Below are 20420 nucleotides of genomic sequence, written 5' to 3' on the forward strand. Positions count from 1 at the left end.
TGAGGTATCTTTATAGCAATTATGGATTTGTTGAGATATTATGTTCAGAATAAAATTCTTTTTAAGTTACCCAGATGTTTTTCAGTTCTTAATTTAAAAAGGCAGTTGTTTGTGTGAAAGGCATATTTATGATATGAGTTGTCAATTTAAACAAGAATATCATATGAGCATTATTTTATTATCTTGGTCTTTTCAAAAGATAAGTTTAGTTTACTTTGACAGTAGGAGTAAGTAGTATAGTGCTATGACTGGTAACTATTATTAAATAGATGTAATAGTTTAGTTATAGTTATGAAAGTGTAATATTATAGTACTTATTTCTGTTGTTAAAATAATCTAAGTTTAGTTTTGAATAGGACAGTAAAAGATGGGATTTTCAAAAGATGAAGAGTGTAATATCATGAGTAAACAGATTTGGTTATTCGTTGCTTGTGCATTCTTAGAATATCTATCTAATGTGTATGTTAAGGAAAGTTGTAATGAACGTATATCGAGGTGGCTAAATATCAATTTATTCTATTGAGTTAAATAATTTAGTGATAATTTTAAAATGAATCGGGAGGATTAATTTAACATAAAAGATAATTGGCCTTAACTATGACTTAAACCTATATGGTTAAGTACGGAGAAAAGGCATGTCTCTATTCTGTCAATGACAAGTAAAATAGAGAATACCGTTATGTGATGACTATGAGCATACCATATTTGGATGTAGAAACTTAGTGCCATAATGATGGCACCTCAGTATATATGTTTCATTTACGATTTATTCTTAGTGCGAGTTTAATTTTGCATTGTTAAGTAATTGTACTTCTTGCATATTAATAATAGATTTGCACTATATTTGATGGTTTAGATATTTGCATTTTGATATGTATATGTTAGTACTAACATGTTTCAGATGGATATCACTTTTAAAACTTAGTTTGTACTGAGCCCCTTTTTGTTTCATGTTGCATTGCTTTGTATGTTTTACAGGTGTAACAAGTTATTTAACCAGTAGCTAAAGATGTCGGTTGAAGTTACTACTTGAATCAGCATTTAGGGTTCCTATGTTGGACATAGGTGTCTAGAGATGAAATTGTATTTCATGATCGTATTGAACTCTTTATGTATTCTTATTGTAATGAAAATGTATTTGGACGATATTCTCTTTCATTAGGAATTTTTCTATATAAGAGTGATTCAGTCCTTGTATTGGAACTTGTGTTGAGATGATTTAAATAAAAAGTTTATTGTATTCTTTGTTCTCATTCTTTGTTTCAAGTATTGTTTTGTTTATGGTAGGTAGTGTGTTACATTTGGTATCAGAGCCAGGTTAGAATAACTAGGAGTTTTGGGTTTAGGGTTTATCCCATCATCAGTGCGTTATTAATAGAACTTTTTTTTTTAGGTTTCTATCATGCCTCCCATCACTAGAGGAACTCATGAACATGGCATTCCTGTAGATAACCTTGTTGGCAGAGGCAGAGGCAGGGGCAGGGGCCATCGTAGAGGACCTAGGTACCAAAATGATGCTGGAAATGATCAGTTTGATCAAAATGCTGGGGTTGGAAACAACTAGGATAACCAAGCTAACTAGGCTATGGTACTTTAGAGGATTCTGGAATGTCTTGATAATATCAAGGCTAACAACTAGATTCTTGTTGGGGGAGTAGATGGAAGGAGATCTCTTGTGCAAGGTATTAACCTTCCTATTGAGGAAGATCCAGTGGCAAGAGCTCAACTCAAGGATTGTCCAAGATGAAAGGGCCATTATTTTATGGTATAGAATAGGGTATAGTGGCAGAAGCTTGGCTGCTGAATATTGAGCAATGTTTTGTCTTACACCATTACATGAGTAACATGAAGGTAAGATGGACGGTGATGCATTTGAGAGGATTTAGTTCCTTGTGGTGGGAATAGGAGTTGGAGAAGCTTGGCATTGATATCTCTGTAGTTACTTGGGAGCTCTTTATTGAGCACTTCAAGGAGAGATTCATGTCTGAGTATTGGCGTCATGCCCGTGCTGAGGAGTTCTTTCAGATTATGTAGTCTGGCTCTTCAGTGGAAGCTTATGAACGTAGGTTCTTTGAGCTTAAGAAGTTTTCTGGGTGGGTTGAAAATGATAAGGCCATGATTCAGCATTTTATCAAAGGGCTTATGCCCAAAATTGGGGAGGAAGTGAGGATTTTCTGACCTCTGACTATGTAGGAAGCCTCAGAGCGAGAAAAGTTAATAGAGATGAAGTCTGGTTATCATGGGGCTGCTTACAAAACTAGTATGAATCCACCTACTCCAGATGTTAGTAAAAATCAGAAGCCTCCTCAGAACCGTTTGAAATTAGGATTTTCAGGAGGGAAATTCAAGAAGCAGAAGTTCAATAAGAATTCCAAGGTTTCAGAATAGCCTAAACCATCTCAACCACCTCAGAGTGTGCAGAGTAATAAGCCATTTCCTAATCCTTTGAGTTAGAACTTGGGATTCAAGAAATCTATTGATTGTTTTCATTGTCGACAGTTAGGGCACTATCAGTCTTAGTGTCCTAATTGGGATAAGCTGAAGGTTGGACCTAAGCCAGCTAAGTCTGAAGCGACAGTTGGTGATTCTACCAGGAACCACCGCATCTTTGCAACCCTAGATCAGAAGCAAGCCAAGGACCAGAACATAGTTATTGAAGCTCAGGGTAATACTCAAGGTATGAAAGTGGGTAAAAGCACAAACCTGTGTCACCTTTTATAAAGAAAAGTGATATCAGAATGTGACAGTTCAACATTAATGACAAAAAAATGGTATTTGCGTTTAAAAGATGAAGATGATGTAAACTGATGAAATGTGTAGAATTGTATGAATTTTATGCCCATAATTTTTATTATTTTTTTGACTAAGAATTTATTCATTTTATTTTATTTTGAAGTCTGTTTTTTAACTGTAAAAAATATAGGATGTAGTTCCCGTCAAACAAGTATGTGCAAATCATCTTTTTCTGTTATGATTTGAAAATATTTTATAGATGAAATGTATAGCTAGTGCACAAAAAAACAAATAATTATTTTTGATGTATATTTTCTTTGTTATAAGTACTCAAGTTCGACCTTGTCAGAATCCAATAGTTTTTTCCTCCCATCAAAACTTCCCTATCAAATCTATACCTTCTTGAAAAAAAATTACATATTCATGAAGAGGATTCTCTCCTCTAGTGATAAATATATTTTTTATTTTTTTTTGATATGATTTACTATTTTTTTTCATTTTTTGAGAGAGCATCTTCTGATATGTTGAAATATCGACTTATAATATTTTTAGATTATAGCATATTATAACTAATCAAAACACTCAAAAATTTATATAATGATGATATTGAATCTAAAATCTATAAAAGGGTATTTTTAGTTTTTTTTTTTAAATTGAGTTTTGATAGAGAAATGAGATTTGACCAAAACAGGTTTTTGTATCACAAACAGTGACACAGATCTATGCTTTTACCCAAGTATCTATTTTATTTGATTCTGGAGCTACAGACTCATTCATTTCTTCTACTTTAGTTGCACATAGTGGTATTCTTGTGGTTAAGGCAAGTAACAGATGGCAAGTGGAGTTAGCATTAGGTTCTTGGGTGTGTGCTGATTTGATTGCTCCTAACTGTAAGATTCTTATGACATCTTTTACTACTTCAGCAAACCTTAGGGTTATACCTTTAGGGACATATGACATAGTTTTGGGAATGGATTGGTTAGAACCACATCAAGCTATTTTGAATTGCAAGGATAAGACAATCAGCTATGTTGATGATCTTGGATCAGCTAGGATTATTGTGAGAATCAAGAGACCTATCTCTTTGCAGACTATTTCTGCCAAGCAACTGGCAAGATGTGCTCAGAAAGGCTGTAGTTTGTTTGCCATTTCGGTAAATGACTTAGAAGATTCCGTAGTTGGAGGTTCTTCTCTCGATCATTCAGTCTTGCAGAGTTATTTAGATGTCTTTGTTAAGGAGATTTATGGAATACCTCCTAGAAGAGAGATTGATTTTTGAATTGATTTAGTGCTTAGAATGGAACCAATTTCCAAGACTCCATATAGAATGATAGCTCAAGAGCTGGTTGAACTTAAACTTTAGTTGGAGGAGCTTTTGGAGAAAGGTTTGATACGTCCTAGTGTTTCGCCATGGGGTGCTCCAGTGATCTTTGTAAAAAAGAAAGACGGGTCCTTAAGACTTTGTATCGATTATAGACAATTGAACAAAGTCACTATTAAGAATAGGTATCCTTTGCCTCGTATTGATGACTTGTTTGACCAGGTCAAGGGTGCTCGAATATTTTTAAAGATTGATTTGAAATTTGGATATCATCAACTTAGAATCTAGGAAGCTGATATTTATAAAATAGCCTTTCGCACCAGGTATGGACACTACGAGTTCATAGTGGTACCTTTTGGGTTAAGGAATGCACCTTCTATATTCATGAGACTAATGAATGGTGTGTTTAGAACTTACCTAGATACGTTTGTAGTGGTTTTTTTGGATGACAATTGGTGTACTCTAACTTTGTTGAGAAGCATGAGCAACATTTAAAGTAGGTTTTGGAATGCCTTCGTAGGAATAGAATTTATGCCAATCTTGTGAAGTGCGAATTCTTCAAATCGAAGATTTGTTACTTAGGGTATATTATTTCTAGTGATGGAATTTCTATGGATCCATCCAAAATTTGGGCTATTGTAGATTGGCCTACACCTACTAATGTGTTTGAGGTTCAAAGTTTCATGGGCTTAGCAAGCTATTACTGTAGATTTGTGTTAAATTTCTCCAGAATAGTGCATCCTATCACATCTCTTCAGAAAAAAGGGAAGAAATTTGTGTGGATAGTTGAGTGTGAGGCAGCATTTCAGAAACTGAAGGAATGTTTGACCAACGCACTAGTTCTAGCGGTCCCTGATTCAGCTAAGGAGTTCGTGGTTTGCACTGATGTATCATTGAATGGCATAGGGGCAGTGTTGATGCAGGATGGATGTGTTATAGCTTATGAGTCCAGAAAGCTTACGGGTCATGAGGTGAATTAGCTTACTCATGATCTCGAACTTGTTGCGATTATGCATGCTTTGACCAAGTGGCAGAATTTTCTTCTGGGTCAATGTTTTGAGTTACATTTTGATCATCGAAGTCTTCAGTATCTTTTCACGCAACCAAACCTCAACGCTAGACAGTGAAGGTGGATGAAATTCTTGTGTGAATACAACTTCAAGATTAAATATGTACAAGAAAAGGAGAACGTGGTTGCTGATGCTCTTAGCAGAAGGTGACATGAACTATCTTCTTTGATCTTAACTGTGGATCTTAAGGATAGGATCTTACAAAACCTTTCCATAGATCGTTGGTTTCAGGATGTTAAGGTGGTTATTGATAGTGGCAGTGTATTGGAAGGCCATTTTGAGGGTTTTTCGGTGAATCCTGAAGGTTTGCTACTATATAGAGGGAGTGTGTACATTTCAGAGTTGGGAGATTTGAGAGTTTTGGTTATGGTAGAGGCTCGTAGAGCACCATATTCGGTGCATCCGGGTGTTAAGAAAATGCATGCTAATCTTAAGCAACATTATTATTGGCCTGGAATGAAGAGAGACATAGCTGATTTTGTCGCTCGATGCTTGGAATGTTAGTGAGTTAAGGCTGAACATCAGCACCCTGCAGGATTATTGCAGCTGCATAGTATTCTAGAATGGAAATGGGACACCATTTCGATAGATTTTATTACTGGATTGCCTATGACAGCTCAAAGGCATGGTGCTATTATGGTGGTAGTGGATCGATTTTCTAACGTTGCTCATTTTATTCCAATCAGATCATCCTATAATGCAGCTATGGTTGCCAAAGTTTTTATGGAACAAATAGTTAAGTTACACAAAATTCCTAAAAAGATTATTTCTGACAGGGATCCAGTGTTTACTTTGTCTCTTTGGAGATCCTTATAGTGAGAGTTAGGTACTCAGCTGAATTTCAGTTTAGCCTATCACTCGGAGATGGATGAACAAACAAAACGTGTCAACCAGATTCTGGAAGACATGCTTAGGATGTACGTAATGGATAGATAGAATAAATGGGAGGAGTATCTACACTTGGTTGAGTTTGCATATAACAATGGATATCACAGTTCCATAGGTATGGCACCATTTCAAGCATTGTATGGAAGACCCTGTAGGATGCCTTGCAGTTGGGATAATTTGGATGACAAGACTCTTTTAGGTCCAGATATGTTGTTAGATTTGGAGCAGCAGGTTAAGAGGATCAGAGAGCATCTTATTACTTCTCAGGATAGGCAGAAGAAATATGTTGATAAGCATAGAATTGACCATCAATTCTTGGTTGGTGATAAAGTGTTTCTTCAGGTTAGGCCGCGTAAGAGTTTGATTTGTTATGGAAGGGGGTCCAAGTTAGCACCACGATTTGTTGGTCCATTTGAAATTCTAGAACAGATTGGACCTCTTGCCTACAAACTTGCCTTGCCACTGAGTCTTTCACACATTCATAATGTTTTTCATGTTTATGTATTGCGTAAGTATATTCCTAATATTGCTCACATCCTGAACTAGAAAAATTTATAAATTATGGATGGTTAAATCATGCTGGAACCAGTGCTGATCACGCAAAATAGAACTATGAGTTTAAGAGGAAGAGAAATAAGGCAGGTAAAAGTCCTATGGGACCCCAATGATGAAACTTCTGCTACTTGGGAGGATACTGAGATGATGAGAACAACTCATCCGCACTTATTTGCTGACTTCTAGGAGAAAGTTGAAGCTTAGTGGGGGAGGGTGTCATGCCTGACCTCTTATATTGGTTATTTTGCTTTAGGACTTAGCTGTGATCTAGTTTCTTTCAGTTGATATGTTGATTATTCTATCTGAACTTGGTTATATTCTATTAGTAGAACTTGAAACTTTTGTTGAGTGTGTATTGAGTATCATAACTACTCTATTTGGATTTGGCAGATGACTAATGATTTTAATATGTTATATTAAGAGGTTTGATATACCTGACTTTTGTGGTTGCATTAATCAGATTGCTTTGAAGGATTAAACGTTTAAGTTCTTAATTTAAATTGAGTTTTTAAGGTTTGAAAGCATGATTATAAGAATTTATAATGTTAGGGTATCAAGTGTTTCATGAGGTTAAATTTTACAAGGTTTATGCATATAAGTTGTTAAAAGATTAATTACTTCCTTAGAGGTGATTTTGACTTGGTATATTTGCAAATGTTGTGAACAGGGTTAAATATATCTAATTACATCTTACCCTAAATTGGTTTTGGTTTCATGTCAATGGTTCACTTGTTTAAGTTAGGGTCTTATTAACCGTGGATGATAGAACATGCATATTATTTTGTTTTGTAATTTGGTTTTGAATTCTTAAAAAGATGTGAATTTTGCATTGTTTCAAAATGCTAAAATGGCAGTGGTAATGGTCTATCTTTTGTACCCTGCATCGCCATGAACCACTGAAGCATTAATAGCAATATTAAAGAGGCATTATGGCACTTAGTGTTCTGTTGATCATTTCATTTGCGAGTGGGTTTTTTGTTAAGGTTTGGCCGAAAACATGGCTACCATGCTCTGTTTGGCATACACTTGTGAACCTAGTTGCAGTGATTTTGAAAACATGGAAGTTTTTGTTGGAACTATTTTCATGCATATGAGGCTGAGTGTCGAGATATTACTCATAGGCATTTTGTTTATCAAGCTCTTCCATCTCTGCATTTTGAACTTTGGTTGGATTCAACATTTTGGGCTTCACATCAAGTTGCATAGCAGGGCTCTATGTTGAATAGTTGTGTCTTCTTACCTCACATAGGGGCATTTCTTTAACCCTTCTCCTTTTTGTTGTTCATGATGTATTTGATTTGGGAAATAATAATAATAATATGGGTGTTCAGTTTATACTGTTCATATTTTAATCTGAATGTGGCAATATGCAAGGTTTGATGTTTTAATTGTCAAATTTTGTGTACTTCCATGTTGAGGTGAGGGTGTGATTATATGGGCTTAAATAGCTTGTTTGTATTTGGGTTTTATTGTATTAAAAGAAATGCGTATCAACATGTTGTTATTTTAGAATAGAATGTTGTGCGGATCTAAACTCTGTGAAAATTTGTTGAAAGTTATTCATTCAAGAAGTTGTATGAAATACGTGGGCAAATATATATTCTTTAGTTATATATGAGTTAGGCTGGGAGTCTTATACATTTTAAGTGGTTATTTAATTATGATGGTGGTGATTGTTGTGTTCAAATTTTATGGTTAAGTCACTGTGTTTTATTTACATGCATATCGTGGAGATTTCAATTTGAACATTTTGTCAAACCATTTGCAGACTGTGCATGAAAGCTTGTGTATTTAACCCAAGCTTGATGTGGAAAATCACATGATGATAGTTGAATGGTTTGTGTTTTATTTAGAGTTTTAGGGTTTTAATGAAGTCGAGCATGAGAACACCTTTATTTTGAGTTCTTTTTTATTTGTGTTGAATCATAGTCGTGAGCTCATATCTGTATGTAGTCGTATGACTGATAAAGGGAAAAATTACTTTGTTTCATGGAACATGAAAATGGAACTGAGGGAAGTGACTATTTAGTTCTATGTGTTTGATATTATAGCTTGAATTTGTATCATGGAAAATAATCCACAAATTAGTCTTACTCAATCATTATAGAGATGAAGAATACAGTATAGGGTTTTAGTTATTCTTAGTTGGTTGTAGATTTTGTTTTTACTATAGCAAATGACTATTAGCTAAATTATTTGAAGTCGTGAGTAGAGGTGTCGGGTTGATCATAGTTAAGTTATCTTGTGATGATATGAAACTGCGACAGAAATTTAGTTAAACAGTTAATGTTAAACTTTAAAAATATTGATCTATCCATTATCAGCATAGTGTCATTAGTTTGATATGATGTTTACTGTAGGTGAGAATTTCATTTTAATTGATCTTAGAAATTGTATCACTATGTGCTATAGTAGCATGTTTGGATGATGGTTGTAGGAATACAACAGTAAAAACTTCAAATGTTTTTGTAAAGAATCATTTAGCAAAACTGTGGCTGCATGTGGATTTAATTATTTTTGGTTTTGATGTGAGGTATCTTTATAGCAATTATGGATTTGTTGAGATATTATGTTCGAAACAAAATTCTTTTTAAGTTAACCAGATGTTTTTCAGTTCTTAATTTAAAAAGATAGTTGTTTGTGTGAAAGGCAGATTTATGATATGAGTTGTCAATTTAAACAAGAATATCATATGAGCATTATTTTATTATCTTGGTCTTTTCAAAAGATAAGTTTAGTTTGCTTTGACAGTAGGAGTAAGTAGTGTAGTGTTACAACTGGTAACTATTATTAAATGGATGTAATAGTTTAGTTATAGTTATGAGAGCATAATATTATAGTACTTATTTCTGTTGTTAAAATAATCTAAGTTTACTTTTGAATAGGACAATAAATGATGAGATTTTCAAAAGATGAAGAATGTAATATCATGAGTAAACAGATTTGGTTATTCGTTGCTTGTGCATTCTTAGAATATATGTCTGATGTGTATGTTAAGGAAAGCTGCAATGAATGTATATCAAGGTGGCTGAATATCAATTTATTCTAATTAGTTAAATAATTCAGTGATAATTTTAAAATGAATTGGGAGGGTTAATTTAACATAAAAGATAATTGGCCTTACTTATGACTTAAACCTATATGGTTAAGTACAGAGAAAAGGCATGTCTCTATTCTGTCAATGACAAGTAAAATAGAGAATACCGTTACGTGATGACTATGAGCATACCATATTTGGATTCAGAAACTTAGTGCCATAATGATGACACCTCAGTATATATATATATATATATATATATGTTTCATTTACGGTTTATTCTTAGTGCGAGTTTAATTTTGCATTGTTAAGTAATTGTACTTCTTGCATATTAATAATAGATTTTCACTGTATTTGATGGATTAGATATCTACATTTTGATATGTATACATTGGTACTAGCATGTTGCAGATGGATATCACTTTTAAAACTCAGTGTGTACTAAGCCCCTTTTTGTTTCATGTTGCATTGCTATGTATGTTTTACAGGTGTAACAAGTTATTTAACTAGTAGCTAAAGACGTCGGTTGAAGTTACTACATGAATCAGCATTTAGGGTTCCTATGTTGGACATAGGTGTCTAGAGATGAAATTTTATTTCATGATCATATTGAACTCTTTATGTATTCTTATTGTAATGAAAATGTATTTGGACAATATTCTTTTTCATTGGGAATTTTTCTGTATAAGTGTAATTCAGTCCTTGTATTGGAACTTGTGTTGAGATGATTTAAATTAAAAAAATTATTGTATTCTTTGTTCTCATTCTTTGTTTCAAGTATTGTTTTGTTTATGGTAGGTAGTGTGTTACATGAATTATGTTATTCTTATGTTAAATTTTGAGTTTGATCTTATATGCAAGTTTAAATATTATTAATTATATCTATAATCAAGTAAATGTTTGTGGATCACTGATTCACCACCCCTCTCAATATTCCTTAATTCTAACAATTGGTATCAAAGTATAGTTACTCAGAGGAGGCCTAACAACTTGAGTAAGATCACTATGGATATGGAAAAACTAAAAAATAATCTTGAAGAATCTCTTGAGGAACTTGATAGAGTTATAAAGGAAAGAAATAAATTGAAGATAAAAATTAAAGATGTATAATATTTCATATCTAGATTGAAAGAGCATATTGAAACCTCTAGAATGAAAAAAAGAGAGTCACATGATCATATAAAAGATAGTGAAGTCATTTCAAGGATTAAGAAGAGGAGAAAATTAATAAAAATGATCTTGGAATGACAACTTTTAAGATGAGTATGATGGTAGATGAAAATAAAATTCAATTGGGTTTGACATCTAAGAATGCCAATCTAAAATCCAAACTTACTAAGGTGACATCTAAACTTGAGACTACAAAGTTATAGTATACAGAACTTGAGAAGTGCAACATCATTGTTAAAGGAGATCTTACACAAACCAAGAAACATATAAAGACATTATATTCAAGCATTGGGAAGCCTAATGTGAAGATTATGACACAAAGACCCATTGGAGACAAAAGAGGGATTGAAAATTTTGAAGGAGAATCATCTAAAGGATTTGAAGTTGTTCAGGGACAAGATCTTGTAAACCAAAAAAATAATCAACAAGAATATCTAAACAAAGAAGTACCTAGTCAGCCTGAACAATCTAAAGAAGTAAAGAACCAATTCAATAGAATATGCTTTGTATACAATCAACTTAGACCTATGAAGAAGGACTCCACATGTATGTATTCTAAATCCTTTTCTAGTTATTGTTATAATTTCTTTATCTATGGAAATAAATTTAATAAATATAGAAAACTTAGATTTAATAAATATAATAAAAGAAACATGTGGTTGCAATCACAAAGCAAAAGAACATAAAGGTTAATATATTGAGAGTTGAAGTGCAGTATGTTGAATGAAGCTAGGAGATCCAAACACATAGTGAGTAGAATCATTGAATCTAAGAGGATCCAATAATAAAAGTGATAATATCTGATATGTAGAGACAAGGAGATTCAAGCAATTTTTATAATGATATATGATCATCAAATATATCTAAATCAAGATAATATAAGTCAAATATACTTTTCATAGGTAATTCTTCATGTTATTCTCTTACCACTACAATAGAAAATACCATTGTGGGTAGAATCTATAAATTCTTGTGTATTAGATCCCTTAGTTGGGTTACACATTTATTTATTTTATAATTCCTCTAACCAAGATACCTTTAAAATGATAAAGACTCTGATGGATCTCTTTATCAAATCCCTTAACTGGGTGGAACTTGATAGTTTTTTTGTAATATTTCAATAGGGATAAGCTTTTGACCAGACACACTCTAGAAGGGTGCAAGATTTATGACAATCATCTCACAACCATGGTTTAACCCAAATTGGGTTTCCAAGAGATAAATTAGTGTAATGTGTGTTTTCCATTTTGTCTTATGTGTCATAGTATTCATTTGATGAATGTTTAGGTAACTAGTAAGTTTATCACATACACGAGAAAGGTAAAAGTTTGAATAGACCAATATTATACTACCTCACCCCACTCTTAATATAACTAGTGTTGTGTGGACCAACGATTGGTATTAGATCAATGGCCATCTATGGATATATGTTTAATAGCTTGAGGAAAAAATTAGATAGATGAAATGATAAGCACTAAAATTTTCTAAGGAAAACTATGTCCAATTGTGTGGAAAAATGAAGTTGTGTCTAGGATTTTTGGGAGATCCATATTGAAAGAATATTGAGACCAAATATGTTCAAGCTACAATACCACTTGATGTAGACCAAACAAAGGAGAAATAACTACATGTTGCTAACATGGATGCCCTAGTATGTATCATTTCATATGTTGAGTACTCTAATGTAGAAGAATTTGAAATGAAATATAAAATTTGAGAAAATCTCAAAATTCTCTATCATTATGATAGGCATGTCCAAAAGAGAAAGTTTGATAGCCTAAGAGTAAAGTATGATAATATAAAGATGCAAGAAGGAGAGAAAAATGAGAAATACAAAAAAAGAATAAAATATGTGGTGGTCTTCATAAGAGGAGATGGATGCACACTAGTGGAAGATGATGTGGTGAGAAAGATACTGAGGACACTATAGCCACAATTTTCCATAAGGATTTCAGCTATTCAAGAACTCGAATCACTAGAAAAAGGTGAGGCATCTCTTAATGCTTGATAGGGAATCTCACAACATTCAAACTAGGAAAATATGTTAATAACCTTCCTAAGGGAGAGAAAAAAATCAAAGAATTAATCACATATGATGCACCTACAAAGGAAGAAGTGGAGTACCTACAAAGGAAGAAGTGGAGTGAACTTATAGAACCCGTAGAAACTTTGAGAGGTTCTTTTTTTAGAAGATGAAAAGGAAGAGATAAAGATGTTTCTAAAAAGAATACTACCTCAAGGTAAAGGTAAGTACAAAGGTAAACTTCCCTTGAAATTTTTCATCTATAATAAGATAGAATAAATAGCTTCAAAATTTCCTAGCAATTCCAAGAAAGATAAGAAGAAAAAACATAAGATCTTTTAAGAAAAAGGGAAGAAGAATTTCTATCTTGAAAAAGAATTTGTGACTGATAAAGAGGCAACATGTTATGATGATGATGAAGATATATCCTTCTTTGGAGTAAATGAAGGGTAGGTAGAGAGAGATCTAGTATCAAGAACAAGACACATTTATAGTGGCTTCTCTCATTAAATGAATGGGAGAAAAAAGAAAGTTTCTTGGAGTAGAGGAAAATGATGGAGGAAAAATCAGATTTTCCAATGATGCTCCTTTTGTTGTGATAGGTAAGAGTTATATATCCCTAAATGATTCCAAAATTTGTGAAGATATATAGGTTGTGGAAGGACTAAAGCATAGCTTATTGAGCATATCTCAACTTATTAATAAAGGTTATTGGTTTGAATTCGATAAAGTATCTTGTATGGTATTAGACATGATAGGTAATTTGTTGGAAACTGGTTAGCAAAGGAAAGTGTAAGGAAGCATGCAACCAAAAAATATATATAACCATTTCCACATAACCCATAATAGATCTAAAATAAATATATAGTTGAAATCCACATGCAATATAATACAATACATACCCACAAAAATTATGACAAAAGATATACCTTGGGAAACACTCATCCATCACCATGTATTATTAAAAAAAAAAACCATTGCAATAGAACCATGGAGGCCTTCAAAAACCAAGAAATCCATGGGAAAAAGAATGAATCCACACATGCCATGCCATGCTTCCAACCTTGACAAATGCTCCATTGGCAAACCTGTCAAGCCTTGTCTTGCTCAACTTTCCTTTTTTTCCTTTTGCTCCTTTTGTCTTGTATCTACAACTACCCTTGTGGCTGCTTATATAGTAGAAAGTCCCACAAAACCACCAAGTAGTATTACATAAACCATGTTCTACCTAACCCATTGACCCAACATTTAATATTAAAAATTTAATTCTTTTCCCCAATATTAAATAATTACATCAAATATTATCACAATATTACAATACAACTCATCAAGTATATCCCATGGAAATATTTGCATGCTGCACATCCATCTAGGTGCACCTAGGTGAAATATTACATAATAATATAAAATAATATAATAAAACAATATTATCTAATGTGTGCAACACCCATTACCTCAACAAAAAGGTAATTTATTTTACCTTAACTCTAATATAAATAATTTCTTAAAAGCCAAACATGAAAGTAGTTGGGTATGGAATAAAAGGATATGCTATTTAAATTTTAATAGAATTGTAAAAATAGGTGGAAATAAATGTGTGAGAGGATTTCCTCCAATCACCAAACTTGATAACACTATGTGTAAATATTGGTAGATGTGTAAACTATTGAGCTCAAGTTTTTTTAGTAAATGTTTTTCTTCTAAACTCATTTTAGAGATAGCACAATCTAATTTGTGTAGTCCTATAAGGACTAAGAGTGTATTTGGTAATATATATTTATGTTTTTCATAGATGATTTTTCTAGAATGATGTAAGTTTCTTACTTCAAATAAAGTTCTAAGGAATTTCACATGTTCACAATTTTTAAAGTCAAAGTGGAAAGATAGACAAGAAAATATTTAAAGTCCCTAAGATCGGACAAGAGAGGTAAGTACACATCACAAGATTTTTCAAGCTACTGTAAAGAGCATGGTATTAAGAGGCATATATCTGCACTAAGGACACCTCACCAAAATGATGTTATTGAGAGAAGAAATAAGACAATTATAGACTATCTCATAACTCTCATGCTATAGAAAAATATTCAACAAGTCTATTAGAGAGAAATAGTAATCACAATAATGTATACACCAAATAAGGTATAGGTGAAGAAAGGTAAACATAAAAATCCATATGAGCTATGGTTTAGATACCCACTGTTGGTGATTTATTTTAAAGTCTTTGGAAGCAAGTGCTACATCAAAAGGGATGAGTACTAAGGAAATTTTAAACCTAAGAGTGAGGAGATAATCTTATTGAGTTACTTAAAAAAGAGCAATGCTTACTAGTGTTTAAACATAAGGTAAAATAAGATATTTATTTTTGCTAATGTAAAAGTAGATAAGTTCTCTAATAAATATGAATAAGGAATAAATGGATAATTATAAGACTTGTACAAACCACTCACTATACCTATTGTAGAAGGACCTCTTGAAGCTACACAAAGAATAAGTATAGGTAGAATTAGTTCAACCTGAAGAATGTGTAGTTGAAGAACTAGAAGAAGAACTAGTGTTATAAAAGAGTGTTTGGAGACACTACTTAGCTAATCAAATCATTGTATATAAAGATGTTCAAGTGATGACAATGAGAAAGGTGAGAGAAGCTACATGTTGTTGAGAAGTCACTTTACATGATGATAACAACAAAGATATATATGAATCTCTCTCTCTTGAAAAGGTTATCAAGTTAAGCAACTCTAAGATTTTGGGTGGTTTTGTTTCAACCTACTAGGTATCTTAGTTAAAGAAAAATGCATTTTTCGAGAAGGAGGTCTTTGCTGGTATCTATAAATTCTACAAAACTTGAAAACATTATGACTAGAAACCAATATAATTTTTGTATTTTTAGATTTTATGATTAATGCAAGTTCCTAACAATGCAACTATATGAATTCCTATTCTATCCATGTGTTCAAATAAAATTACTAAGATTAGGATAATAAAGAATTAAGAAAATTTTTGAAAATGAAATTCTTAATGGACATAAGTCATAGTAACAACACATTTGCAATTTAAATCCTCAAAAGGATCAAGAAGGAAATCAATGAAAGCGAGAGCAATGCATCCTTATCTCCACTAATGCAATGTTGAAGGAACCAATGAAAACCATATGATGTTTTACAATTCATAAAATTGTGTAGCCATGAAAAGTGTGGGCACATGAAAGAAATCACTATGCAAAAATTGTAGAATAATCCTTTCTTTGATTCATCACAATATATGAATTTTTTAACAAGTATGACAAACATTAGAACTAATTGATCACATTAGCATTAACATAAAAAAAAACTATTGGCTCCATAACTATTCATGAATATAAAATTCATAAAGGAAATATTTCAATGAGAAACACCACACACAAAATGAGAGCACCAATAACATACTTTATTACATCAAAAATATTGGCCCTAAATACATATTATAGTTTTATATTTATAACAAACCCTATCCTTCATGAAATTTTTGGATCTAGGGATTTTTCTTTGTAAAAATCATGCTAAAAACACTAACTTTATAAAAATTATGTACAAACAAACTTCTAGCTAGGCGTTAAGTGGGCTTGCACTCTTTATTTTATTGATTACATGGTGCATGGGCCTTCACATGACTTCAAAACTATCATAGAAGAAGGAGGTAAGAATAAAGAAGACTTTCTATAGAACTTGAGTCTTTGAGACTTCAAAAAATTATTACTTTCCCTTATCTTGTGTTTCTACAAGCTAAACTACCATCAAAAGTACAAAAAAGTATTTTTGGTGCATGAAAACACCCAAGAACATTAGTTGGCAGTTGAGTGTTGGTGCCACTATGAATTTTCATAAATTTTCACACCTATGCACCATAGAAATTTGTGCACTTTCACACCTTAAGATTAAAACTTCTTCCTCCACCAAAACTTCAAAATACTCAGCTATGCACCTTCAGTGGTCTTAGGATCAAAACTAGGAGGATGTTTCTAAGTCCAAAATCTTAATTTCTAGCATTTTGGTCTTTTTATTTTTGACCAATTTTTTTTTGGATGGGCTACCATAAACTTTTGGAAGGCTGAAGTGATCTCTTGAAGATTTTGAAAATCCAAGGTTTGATATTTTTCCCTCACTTCCCCAAGAAAATTGTGAAGTTCTTGTCATACTTCTATTTAATCATCCAATTTTGAATCTAGTTATTTCAATATGATGTAGGAGAATCCTAGGCTTTCTTGTAATCCTTTGTGTTGGAGGGAATTTTGCTATGATTTATGGATTCGGTTACCAAAGGAGTGGTTCTTGGATGTTGCTGGATGTAGTTTTGGTTGAGGAGCTTGGTCATTGAAGGGGCTCGGTCATTGTAGGAGTTTGACATCTTCTATTGCTTGACACTTACTGTGTGCTGAGCATGTGTTGTTTTCTTGGCATATATTGGTTGCTTGGCATGTACTAGTTTCTTGGCAGCTCTTGGGAATTAGTTTGCACTTAGCAGTGTGTTGGTGCCAATTGGAGTTCTTGCATATTTTCTAGATTGAGTTGAAGCATTTAATGCATGTAGTGTGTGATCATGATGTGGGTCGATCTAGGAGTTTGTGTGGAATAATTTGGGTCTTGGTTGAATCTGTTAGAGGCCAACTTGTAGCTCAACATATATTTAATCTTAGGATTTAATGTAATTTGTATTGAAATGGGCTGACTTGTGGCTTACTTGGGTATAACTAGGGGAAGTCTTGTGGAGTCTTGAGATGTTCATTTCATTCGAAGGAGTAGATCTTTGATTGTCATCTAGCTTTTAGAAGAGGATGAAGTGTAGGAGAAAATTTTGAGAAGGCTACTATTTGTGGCTTAGAAACTAGGAGATTGCTTGGTGGGCTTATGAAAACAAGTTGAGGTTCCCTTGGGATTTTATTCCAAAGTGTAGATCTAGACTAGCTAGGAGTAGTTTTTGGATTAGATCTTGAGGCATCCTACAAAACTATTATTGTAATTTCTATTGTATTTTTTTGTAACTTAAAAAGCCTTATAGTCTGACACATTGCACATAATCAGTTATTTTATGAATAAAGTGTTGTGATTTTATATTAGATCTTTCTTTGTTATTGTGTTTCCACTATGTGGTTATTTGATGGGGACTAGGATGTTTCCTTTGGGGATTCTCCCACCTTGCACTACATAAAGTGGTATTAAAGCAAAGGTTTTCTTGAGTGGGTAGACAAAGCACCAAAGTTAAGCCAATTTGCACTAGGACTTGGGTGAAGATTGGAAGAGAAGGTTGGTCTAGTGGATTTGATGGATCTTTTGGATTTGTGGATCTATTGCTTTGGGTTTAAGAATATCTTGGAAGATACCTCCAAGAATATTGGACCATAGGGAAATTGATGATCTTAGTGATGTTGTGGAATAAAGGATCTCAAAGAGGATTAAAGTAGATTTTAGATCTAAAATGGAGGAGTCTAAAGTTAGTTTTAGATCTAAGATTGCATTGATGAAGATTGACATGATTGCTGAAATTGTGAGTTCTTTAGGTGGCATACCTAGACATGTGTGTACTAAACATGGTTATGAGAAATTTGATGAAGACTTTGAAATTGTTGGATCAAGTGGTCAGGATAGAATTGATTGTGTGGAGAGACTTATTGGAAATAGGGTTGGTCAATTTGCTAGAATTGGATCTTAGTTGAGGCTGAAGCATAAGATGAAGGTTTCTAATTTTTAGGTACTTTGAATCCTAAAGACCTGATTGGTTATATTGGTGAATTGGAAGACTACTTTGATCTTGAGGACATTGGAGATCCACTTAGAGTGAGGTTGACACAAACTAAATTGAAGGGACATGCTACTCTTTGTTGGAAAAAACTACAAAGAGATAGAGAAGAGGAAGGTGAAATGAAGATCACTAGATGAAAATTGATGGTGACTAAATTGAAGGCTAAGTTCATTCCTACTAATTATGAACTTGAGTTGTTTAAAAGGGCATATAGAATTAGTATGGGCATAGAGAATTGTCAAAGGAAAATGTAGCTTGTTACATTAATGGTTTGAGCTTCATCATCCAAGATGAGGTTGGCATGTTGAATATTGATTTAGAGTAGGTTGCTTATCAGTATGCCCTAAAGGTAGAAGAAAAGTTGAAGAGGAAAGATCAAGGTAATACTAAAGGAAAGGAGAAGCAGGATAGCTTAGAAAAGGCTAAACCAAGTGCAGAAGATGAACCGAGACCTATTGATCATAAGAGAAGGATAGGTGGAGTTGAGTTTAGAGGTGTTTTCTTTAGATGTGGAGAAGTGGGGCATAGATATTTTGAATTTCTCCATGGTAGGAGAATTTTTGTTGTGAATGAGGTTGAAGTCCAAGACAATGAACCTAAGAAAGGAGAGAGTTTGCTAGCTCGGTGAGTATAGATTGGTCAAAGGATGATGAAATCTTGTTGAAGGACTAGTTTTTTCAGGACTTGTTGTAAGTCTGGTGGTAAAATTTGTAAGGTGATTTTGGATGGTGGTAATACTGATAACCTTGTTGCTGAGGAGATGGTTCAGAAACTTGGTTTAAAGAGAGTGAGATATCCTTATCATTATAGGATTGGTTGGTTACAAGGTGAGCATGCTTTGGAAATGAGGGAGTAATGCCTTATCAATTTCCAAATTGGGCAGTATAAGGATCAATTATTGTGTGATATTGTGGACATGAACAATTTTCATGTGTTGCTTGGTAGACCTTGGTAGTATGCTTGCAGGGATGTGCATGATTGTGTCAAGAATGTGTTTGCAATTGTGAAAGGTAGTAGGAAGCATTCCTTGATTCCTTTGTGGAATGAAGAGCTTAGTAGAAGGAACCTAAATGTTGGGAACTAAGATGAGTTGAAGGATTTTGAGAGGGTTAGAGATCATCATGGAAATAATATTAGTAGCACACCGATGATGGATGTGAAGAAGCAGAAGAAGAATAAGGGAAAGAATGTACAAGTTAAGAACTTGGAGGATATGTATGTGAAGAATTGATTTAGGATTTATATGTTGAATCCCAAAAGATGTTCTCCCATCTATTGAAAACATCTTTTCAAACCTAGGGTGTCTAGTGTAGGAGCATCTTGGGCTTTCTTGAAATCCTCTGCATGTTGGAGGGATTTTGGATAGGAGTTGTGGATTTGGTCACCTAAGGAGTGGTACTCAATCACTATTGGATATAGTTTTGGTTAAGAAGCATGGTCATTGAAGGGGTTTGGTCATTGTAGAATCTTAGCATCTTCTAGATTGGTTGCTTAGCATATATTGGCTTCTCTCAATGTGTTGGTTGTTCAATAGTACTTGGGATTTTGTTGACACATGACAATGTGTTGGTGGCGACTAAAGTTCTTGTAGATTTTCTTGATTGAGTTGAAGTATTTAATACATGTAGTATGTGATCATGATGTGAACCTATTTGGGTCCTAGTTATCTTTCCTATGTGAATTTAATTTGTATTGTAAGCCTTTTAATGCATTTTGGTATTTAATATTTGTTTGAGGCTAACTTGTGGCTCAACATATTTTTAATTTTAGGATTTAATTTAATTTTTATTGAAGTAGACTAACTTGTGGCTTAGTTGGGTATAAGTAGGGGGATTCTTGTGTAGTCTT

The 20420-nt window shown here is 33.2% G+C and overlaps 1 protein-coding gene across 1 annotated transcript; it reads left to right on the top strand.

Annotated features, from left to right (window-relative positions):
* Nucleotides 1-3703: 3703 nt before the first annotated feature.
* LOC149540324 (uncharacterized) lies at nucleotides 3704-5940 on the top strand. The gene is made up of 3 exons (XM_089802676.1): nucleotides 3704-3886; nucleotides 5356-5623; nucleotides 5741-5940. The coding sequence occupies exons 1-3, from the start codon at nucleotides 3704-3706 to the stop codon at nucleotides 5938-5940; spliced, it is 651 nt and encodes a 216-aa protein (XP_089658802.1).
* The last annotated feature ends 14480 nt before the right edge of the window (nucleotides 5941-20420 follow it).

The sequence above is a fragment of the Cupressus sempervirens genome, chromosome 9, assembly GCF_028749045.1.
Source record: "Cupressus sempervirens isolate cs-2001-9-10 chromosome 9, ASM2874904v1, whole genome shotgun sequence".
Lineage (NCBI taxonomy): Eukaryota > Viridiplantae > Streptophyta > Pinopsida > Cupressales > Cupressaceae > Cupressus > Cupressus sempervirens.